At 37.2% G+C, this 9,788-nt stretch overlaps 1 protein-coding gene across 1 annotated transcript in view; it reads left to right on the plus strand.

Annotated features, from left to right (window-relative positions):
- WNK1 (WNK lysine deficient protein kinase 1) overlaps positions 1-9,788 on the plus strand; it is a gene marked incomplete at its 5' end in the record, with an annotated part of 130,077 nt that overhangs the window by 77,138 nt on the left and 43,151 nt on the right. The window contains 2 exon segments of the mRNA XM_010845214.1: positions 6,773-6,861; positions 8,669-8,888. Coding sequence (XP_010843516.1) covers positions 6,773-6,861; positions 8,669-8,888 — 309 coding nt within the window.

Here is a 9,788-nt window from a genome sequence, read left to right on the forward strand (position 1 = left end):
TTCCAGAAAAACATCTACTTCTGCTTCATTGACTATGCTAAAGCCTTTACTGTGTGTATCACTACCAACTGTGGAAAATCCTTCAAGAGATGGGAATACCAGACCACCTGACCTGCTTCCTGAGAAACCTGTATGCATTCAGGTCAGGAAGCAGCAGTTAGAACTGGACATGGAACAACAGACTGGTTCAAAATTGGGAAAGAAGTACTTCAAGGCTGTATACTGTAAATGTGCCTGTTTAACTTATATGCAGAGTACATCATGTGAAATGCTGGGCTGGATGAAGCACAAGCTAGAATCAAGGTTGCCAGGAGAAATATCAATAACCTCAGATATGCAGATGACACCACCCTTATGGCAGAAAGCAAAGAAGAATTAAAGAGCCTCTTGATGAAAGTGATAGAGGAGAGTGAAAAAGTTGGCTTAAAACTCACCATTCAAAAAACGAAGATCATGGCATCCAGTCCCATCACTTCATGGCAAATAAATGGGGAAACAATGGAAACAGTGACAGACTTTATTTTCTTGGGTTCCAAAGTCACTGCAGATGGTGACTGCAGCCATGAAATTAAAAGACGCTTACTCCTTGGAAGAAAAGCTATGACAAACCTAGACAGTGTAATAAAAAGCAGAGACATGACTTTGCTGACTAAGGTCCGTCTAGTCAAAGCTATGGTTTTTCCAGTAGACATGTAAGGATATAAGAGTTGGACCATAAAGAAAGCTGAGCACTGAAGAATTGATGCTTTTGAACTGTGATGTTGGAGAAGAGTCCCTTTGACTGCAAGATCAAATCAGTCAATCCTGAAGGAAATCAGTCCTGAATATTCATTGGAAGGACTGAAACTCCAATACTTTGGCCACCTGATGTCAAGAACTGACAACTGACTCTGGAAAAGACCCTGATGCTAGGAAAGATTGAAGGCAGGAGGAGAAGGGGCAACAGAAGATGGGATGGTTGGATGGCATCACCAACTCTATGAACATGTGTTTGAGGAAGCTCTGGGAGTTGGTGATGGACAAGGAAGCCTGGCGTGCTGCAGTCCATGGGGTTGCAACGAGTCAGACGTGACTGAGTAACTGAACTGAACTGATGTTGTCAGTCTGGATTGGTGGTCACAGTTATGCAGAAAAAGCAATGATGTTGAGAAGTAACAAGCCAGTAAAAATCTCACTTTTGTCCAGCCAGAGACCTTTAGCCATTGGAGGGGAAGTAGGAGTACTAGCAGCTCGCTGTTACCTGCTGTTTTAAACGTTTCTCTTTGTTTAAGGAGCTCCCAGAGAATAATAGTACTTAAATGTTGTGAAGACGCATCTGAGAATGAGTAAGGTTTCTATTCTGGATCATGGAAATAATGATGCCTTTAAAAGAAATTGGTGAAGTCCAGAGAAAGGCAGAGTTGAAGAGAAGGACGATTTAAACCTATAAACTGTTACACATATGTGAATGGTATTTTATTGTACATAGTGAAAACTCTTAATTTTGGTATATTAAAAAGACTGGTCTTCACAGAGTTAGATATTTGTCCCTATATTTTACCTTTGTCCAAAAAAAGCTGCCTCAGTTTTGGTTTTGTTTGTTGCACAGTAAAGTTTAAAAACATTCTCACATACTTATATCTGATAAACCTATGAAGCAGAGAACATGATACCTGTTTTCCTCTGTTTCGTTTTCATTATCTAATCATAGTCTTGAGCAGGCTTGCTCACACTCTGAAGCTAAAGGTAGTGTTGGACTACCTGCTGTAGTTAGGACCAGTCTTGGCCTTCTGCACTACCTACTTGGTGTGCTTGGTAGTGATGAGTTATGTTGAGCAGGAAAATTGTTGGAGTTAAGTCATTTCTAGCCTTTAGAATAGAGATATTCCTATCAAATAACTTCTAAGCCATTATGCTACTGTTCCTGAGTGATTGAAGCCTCAGTATGCACTGCCTTAATGGGGATTCAGGCCTACCACATTACAAGGGACAGCACTTTGTTATGTTACCCATCATAACACTGCCAGGAGCAGTGCTTTTTCTGTCATCTTTGTTAAATGCTATGAGGAGAAACCTTTCTTTAATCACCAGGATCAAAGCAGGAGTCATTTGGGTCCATGAGCTCTTCCTGGTAAATGGAGATGTCTTTAGGTAGATCTATATATTAAGGCTTTTAGGGAAGGAAAAGGAGAAGAATAAATTCTTAACACTTCTGTGTACTAATTCGCAGCTGTTAAAATTTTTTTAATGTACCATGAGACTGTGGTAAGACAGTTTACCTTAATGTCACCACTTTCTAAATTAGGTAAACAGGAACTGTTACGCTCACTTCAAGTGAGTTTAAAGAATATGGCCCCGGTCACACAGACTAGGTATCTATAGACTGAACTCTGTATACTGGGAGCTCAACCCCAGTATTGGGGTTTTCTTTCTTGTCCAGTGTTCTTTAGGCTGTATATTCTGAGTTTACATTTTGGTCACTGAATTCATTCCCCATTTTCTTTTGAAGCTTAGTGTCAACAGAAGTAGGGGGAAGCGGGTGTTCAGATAAACAGATTTCTAGTGTAGGTGTTAGTGTCAAGGAGGCGGAACCTGTGGACATGGCGAGGGTGGAGCTTTGAGCAAGTGAAGAATTGTGTTTGTGTAGGGACCTGCTGCTGTTGAGGGAGAGGCAGGGGGAGGAGAAGCAGAATAAGTTTGCCTGCTGTTCAGCATGTAGTTGTGTTTAAAGGGCTGATCAGTAAGTAATAAGGAGATTGTTGGCTGAGCAGAGCAAACCCATGTTTGAGGGTCGCGGAAGCATGGCTAGTGTTAAACAGAAAATTCATCTTCAGCCTGATTTTGATGTCTGCCTTGCTTATGCTGTGGGCTAAGTTATCCTGTTAACTTATATCCTATACAATTCCCTCCCCCCCATTTTCCTCTAACAAGTCTGTTTTGCCTTTTCTGATGGATTTTACAAAGAGAGATTTTTGCTCAGTGTTTGTCTTCGTAAATTCTCGTTGCTGCTGCTGCTCTCAAAAGGATTGTATAAATGAGGTGGGTAAGAATTTCCAATATATACCAAAGGTGTGTTGTGATATTTATGTATGGAAGATTTTAGTTAAAGTATTGGGATTGTTAGTTCAGAATGCTTTTCAAAATAGATTAGTTCTGCAGTTAACTTACACAGCATTTTCTATGAGGAGGAAGGAGACTTTTCTCAATTCTGAGTGGTTAGGAGAATTTTTACTCTTAGGAAGAGAAAAATGTTACCCTGACACACACTGCAGCTTAAGTTTTTAAGAAGCAAGTGCTGACAGTTTTTAAGAGTGAGAAAATTGAACTGGAGAATACTATATTATGACTCATTTTAATTTTTATTATGACTCACTTTTATTTTTTCAGCAGATTAGCTGCAAACTATAAGTATATAGAATCGACAGAAAAACTCAGTCTGTGAGATGCATATAAGTTTGGAGTTTTTCTTAGTTTAAATAAAGCAACATATTTTATAAAGATTTATGTCAGTTTTTTTTTTTAAATATCAACTCTGATGTACCCTTGGAGAATCACAATTGTTTTTTTCTTTTTGTTCTCCATTTAAGATTGCATAAAAGTTACCTTTTTGTTTCATTTATGAGAATATATAATTTTAATCTCAAAGGTGTCTTAAATGGATATACATTAGCTGTTGAAGAAGTACTTGTGTGTAATGCAGAATAACAAGCCACCATTTCATGTCAAAGAAACATTTTATGGCATTTCTGCCTGAAGAGAGGTCTTGTGAATCACAGCAGTGAGGAAGAGTGTTTCTGGAGTTGGCAGGTTGCTAGCTCTGGAAGGGTGAAGGGACAGGGTGCCAGTCTTTAACTTAGGTTTTCTTATGTGTAAAACATTAGCTCAATTTATATTCCTTAGTACTCTTTTCTGTTTTGTGTTCTTGAACCTCATTCAGAATAGATGAGCAAAACTTTGCTTGTGTTGGTCAGAACAGAACTGAAATAAGACTGTGTGGGGCTAAATCAGAGAGTATAGAAAAGAGGTGTCATTTGAAGGATTTTTAGACTCTTAAGTTAATCATCTTTTTTGAAATAAATTCAGGGAAAAAAGATGAAATATTATCATGAAAACATTTTCTTATTGTTCTGTCTGGTGCTTAAATCATGTTTTGGAATAATCTTAAATCAACTTTTTAATTTAAAAAATTATCAATTATTTAAAAAACAGTTCTCTTAGATAGAACAAGAAGCTTCTGAGTATGGTGCATCTTGTGTATTGAAACATGTGCTTGTTGATTTTAAGTGGCTTTCCATCAGGTGCCCCAGATGACTTCAGTAGGTCACATTCAAGGTCATTGACGTTTTATGCTTATTTTTCCTTTTTTTTTGGTCACTTTTAATATATAATTCCTATATATCCTTGCTTCTTTCCACATGATTCAGAATACCTCTGTTAGATATTTTGATATATATTTGGATAATCCTGACTTCTGGTGCTTGGTTAAATTTCTTCTTGTCTTTTTCATTGTTTCAGTGGGTGATGTCTGAATACAAGCTGCTGGACTGTCTCTGTTGTATTGGCTGTCTTAGTGCCTGCAGTGTTCTTTAAGGCAGCAGTAGCAGCTGAATATGGCAGTGGCGGTGGCAGTTGTACAGTAGTGATGCAGAGTTTTCTGTACCTGAATCTTGGCTATACTTTGAGAAAGCAGCTTACCCTAGTAGAGTCAGTGTGTTATATGATGCATAGTTGCTGGTTTTGCGACTGTGATCTGGTATCTCGGTTGTTCAACTCGCTTTTCTACCTGTAAATAGAAATTCCTGTTGTGAGTGTGTTTGTCTGCATAGGTCGGGTTAACAAGAGGATTGTTTTTAAGGATAACCAAAGCTGAAAGCATGTTCACTGTGGATCTTGGTGATGATTTTTCAAAGAGAATTGTATGCTTTCTTTTTAACTCTAAGCCTTATTACCTTTGGTGATTACTTTTGAAGTCAAAGGTGCCTTAGGTCAGCAAACTTAATAATCCAGAGCTTTCAACTTGGATAGTCACATATGATTCTAGTTCCCATGAATATAGTTAAACAGGTATTATCCCCCTTTCCTAGACAGGGAAACAAAGCTCAGAGCTGCTTCTGCTTGTCCAGGTCACGCCTAATTCAAGTCTTATGCTCTATCCTTTCATCTTTCCAGTATGCCTATGCTAAATTGAAATGGAGAAGTCTTAATATAGTCAGTATATGTGTGATTTATTAACTCAATATGTAGAGTTGCCAGAAGGTCAGACTCATTCCTCTAAAATGCGTGTGTTTATGGAAGTGGGAACATGTCTTCTAATCCTGTTCTATATCCTCTTTAACTTCTTTCCTATAACAGTTGAAGTGTCCTTACATGAAAGGCCAGCTGTGTATTAGTGTCTAATTTTACCAAAGAAGAATCTTTCAGATAGTTTTCTGCCAATAGTGAGTGTTCTAGGAACTTATAATATACAGTATCTTATTTTATTTTTTTAAAAGTATTTTAGACTGTTCTTCCCATTATATTTATAATTGGCATCTTAAAAGTTTGCTTTTATGCTTTCACATGTTTGTTGTAAAAATTAAAAGCAAATATAAAAAATCTCCAGTGTTTCTGCTACCAGAGAACTTTTAGTGAGCATCATCCTTTAAAAAAAAAAACAAAACAGTTCCTGTTTTCTTTAGCTTTAATTTAAAATACCATGCCATACCATACCAGCTTGCTCAATTAAAGCAGGCTTTTCCTTCAATGACATTGTTTTTTGTTTTTATTAGAATGATTATGTGAAGACAAGGACTCGTGGGGAAGACTTAGCTAGACTTGAAAAATAAGAAGATTGAGGAAAAATTCAAATAATATGTATTGTCACCGAGATATTAGATGATTAATTCTAGTCCCTGTCTCCTCCTTGCTGTGTGTTAGGTGGTCATAGACTTACTGTGCCTCTTGGAAAGTATATTGTGTTGCTACTTCAGCTCAGTCTGTGTGACTTAGAAGAGGCAGGAATAGATAATGAGATGTTCTTCTCCACACCACCTCTCAGACAGGAGTAGGTTGTTATTCTTCTATCTTACATACATTTTCCACACACCGCTGAAATTTTTGTTGGCAAAGAATTTACCTTTTGTGAAAATTCTTAAACTATTACAATGATGCTATTTAATATAATAGTGATGTTAAATTTTTTTCTGAAATTAATTAGAAAGTTTGTCTTTCAGATGTGTCTGATGTGTTGTCATTTTATGTTTTCATATGTACAAGACAATTTGCTCTTCAGTTACTATACCAAACCAGTCTAAATTCTTCCCTTCTTACTGAGTTTGTTAAGGAGTACTGTAATGATAGAATACCTGCCAGACTAAGCGTGTGAATTCATGCCCACACATGGGTTCTCTGTTCAAAAGAGTTGCATGTTATGTTGATTAATGTGTTAGGGAACAAGGTTGAACAGAAGATCTTCTAACCAATTAGAACGTTTGGGCTTTGTTTTAGCCAAAATTTCCATTACCTGAAACATAGCAAAAGATGCTAACGATAGTCTGCTTTTGTCACCAGCAATGTCGTGGCCATGGAAGTAAGTGACTCCGCTTTCTTAACTATTCCCTATTGTTACCTTGGAGGGGCTAAATTGCTACTACCCAGCTTTGACCCTGCATGAACTAGATCCTGCAGGCAAACCAGGAAAAAGCCAGGATGGTGAGAAGGCAGTCTGGTAGAACCTTAGGAGGCAAGTTCAAATTCAAGTTCAAAGTCCCTGCCTTCATTGATGTGTTCCTATTGCCATTTTTATGATTTTCAGGGGGTGAAGCCAGCCAGTTTTGACAAAGTAGCAATTCCTGAAGTGAAGGAAATTATTGAAGGATGCATACGGCAAAACAAAGATGAAAGGTAAGTTGCCTCTTTTGACCTGGATATTGCTTAAACAGAAACTTCAAGTATAATATGCTTTGAATAGAACCGTCAACCTAAGGTGTATGTAATACTTGACTTGTGGTTAGTTTCTCTGTTTATGTCTTGTAATATCTTTGAAAGTAAAGTTCTGTCCACTGGAGGTAGTATTCAGATTTAGTATACTGAAATATCGTAAAAATGTGGTTTGGTAGACTGAATATACCAGAACCACCTTAAATGTAGCTTCTACATTCGATAAGAGCTACTTACTTATAGCATCTACCTGATTTGTAAAACTCACTAGGTCCTATCCTGATACAGTAGATCTCTTCCTTAGCTGTTTACCAGTTAAATTCTAAAGATGAAGTAAAATTTTGGCTCTTTAAAATCAACTCAGCTATGTTGGTCTTGATTTACTGTTGCTATGCCAGAATTGAAGAAGAGCAAAATGTCAAAATTCCTTTGAGTAAGAAGAGACAACTTCACCCAGAGCTTGGGAGGAGATCTGGCTTAGTCATTATGCTAACAGAGGGCTTTTCTCAGAGGAGTGGCAAGTATCTGATCTGCCATATAGCTGATTCATCACCCGTTAGGCATGGCAAAGGTCCAGTGTCTGTTTTTGAAAAATAATCTACCTTCAACCATCCCCGTCACTCTCCACAGAAGAAAAAGTAGACGCACTAGTACAAAGTGTAAATTGAACATAATCTACCTCTTGAAGAATGTGAGTGATCAGGTATTTCAGCCAAATTAAAGAATTCCATATCTTCACTTCTCCAGTCTCATATTCTTTTCATAACTTTGTTATTTGGAAGAGCTTAATAAGATCTTGATCTTTAAGGCTTTTTAGTAGAAATTTAGTTTGGGTTTCTGTTTTTATATACACTGATTGAAAAGGAGACGCCTTAATCTCTTGAAGAACATTTTTTTAAAAAGCCATAAAGGAATATTTGTCTCCAGTCATAGAATGTGGTCCTCTTGTTTCTTGTCTGGATGGAACAGTTTACTAGATTACTGGTATTCTGAGACCATTTATGTAGAGAAAACTGTTCATAATCAGACTTCTGCTTGCCTAGTACACTAGGTGCTGAACCGAGAATTGAGAGGATTTATTGTGTAAAGAAAAATTGCTGTATTAGAAGGTAATGTACTATAGAAATAAAAGGTTTTTGAGTTTTGATTCCATGATTTATGACTTTTATAACTGAGCAAGATGGTCAGTCTCTCTCAGAATCCATCTATTTCCTGCTGATCAGGAAATGGTATCTCATTGGATACCAGAAATCAGATGAGATCACATATACAAGACTTTGGTTAACTATTAAAATAAGCAGTATATAACACATTTAAAAATATAACTTCCAGGGAGAGTAGCACTTACATATATACACTACCATGTGTGAAATAGGTACCTACTAGGAAAAGTGTATGGCACAGGGAATCCAGCTGGGTTCTCTGTGATGACCTAGAGGGGTAGGAGGCTCAAGAGGGAAGGGGCTGTATGTGTACATATAGCTGATTCACTTTGTTGTACAGCAGAAACTAACACAACGTTTTAAGACAATTATACTCCAGTAATAAAAAGTATCACTTTCAGCCCTTATTCATAAATGAGATTGTTTTGATCTTCCATAACTTGAATAAAACTGTAATCAATGCTTAAATGAAGCAGTATAGAAATGAATTAGAAAATTCCTGTTCTTTTTGTAGTCCTTTTTCATTATTCTAAACATAACATATTTGAGAATTATCTTTTAAATCTAATGGCATTTTGTTTTTTGTTTCTTTCCCTTCTCTTTTGAAGATACTCTATCAAAGACCTTTTGAACCATGCCTTCTTCCAGGAGGAAACAGGGGTACGGGTAGAATTAGCAGAAGAAGATGATGGAGAAAAGATAGCCATTAAATTATGGCTACGTATTGAAGATATTAAGAAACTAAAGGGGAAATACAAAGACAATGAAGCTATCGAGTTTTCCTTTGACTTGGAGAAAGATGTGCCAGAAGACGTTGCTCAAGAAATGGTAAATTAACACTGATCAAGCCATTTAAATTTTATGTTGATTTATATACGTTGATACTATTGATCAGAAAAGCAATTTATGAAGCAGTGTGTATGTCATATTCTATTGATAAAAAATTACATTAATGGTCCCAAGATTTATTCTTATTTTAGAAGACATGTATATGCATAGTTATGTATAGTGGTAGGTGGATGGACAGACAGGCAGGCAGGCAGATACACAGAGAGGGAATGAACTGGAGGATATTTTGAAGTCATTTTCAAAGTCTGTAAGGTTGACTGACTTCTAATTAGTGTAACCTATTTAGTTAGAATAAAAAATTGTTTTGCATATTGATACATTAGCCTTTGGTCAGTCATCTGGGTAATAAACCCAATAAGCAGATCACACATTGTTTTTACGTCAAAGAAAATTTTCAGGATAGATCATTAGTAGGCAGCTTTGGCCAGTCGTTTTCAAGGAAACGCTTTGCCAAGCTTAGGCTTTCCATGGTGCCTTAATAGCCATTTACTGCGCAGAGATGCAGACAGTCTCTGCCCAAATGTGTCAGAGCCATTCAGTACTTATATCTGAGAAGCAGTCAGCATGAGAGAGGTACTTATTTTTAATTGTCAGGTTTTTATATTATTTGAGTTTTTATTTTTAACCTTCATATATTTACCACAGTTATTTTGTTTGGTTAAGTGGTTGTCTAGTGAAAAGATGGTAAAGCGTCTGCCCACAGTGCCGGAGACCTGGGTTCAATCCCTGCATCGGGAAGATCCCCTGGAGAAGGAAATGGCAACCCACTCCGGTACTCTTGCCTAGAAAATTCCATGGATGGAGGAGCCTGGTGGGCTGCAGTCTGTGGGGTCGCAAAGAGTCAGGCACGACTGGGCGACTTCACTTTCTTTTCTTTTC

The sequence above is a fragment of the Bison bison genome, unplaced genomic scaffold, assembly GCF_000754665.1.
Source record: "Bison bison bison isolate TAMUID 2011002044 unplaced genomic scaffold, Bison_UMD1.0 scf7180017864213, whole genome shotgun sequence".
Taxonomy (NCBI): domain Eukaryota; kingdom Metazoa; phylum Chordata; class Mammalia; order Artiodactyla; family Bovidae; genus Bison; species Bison bison.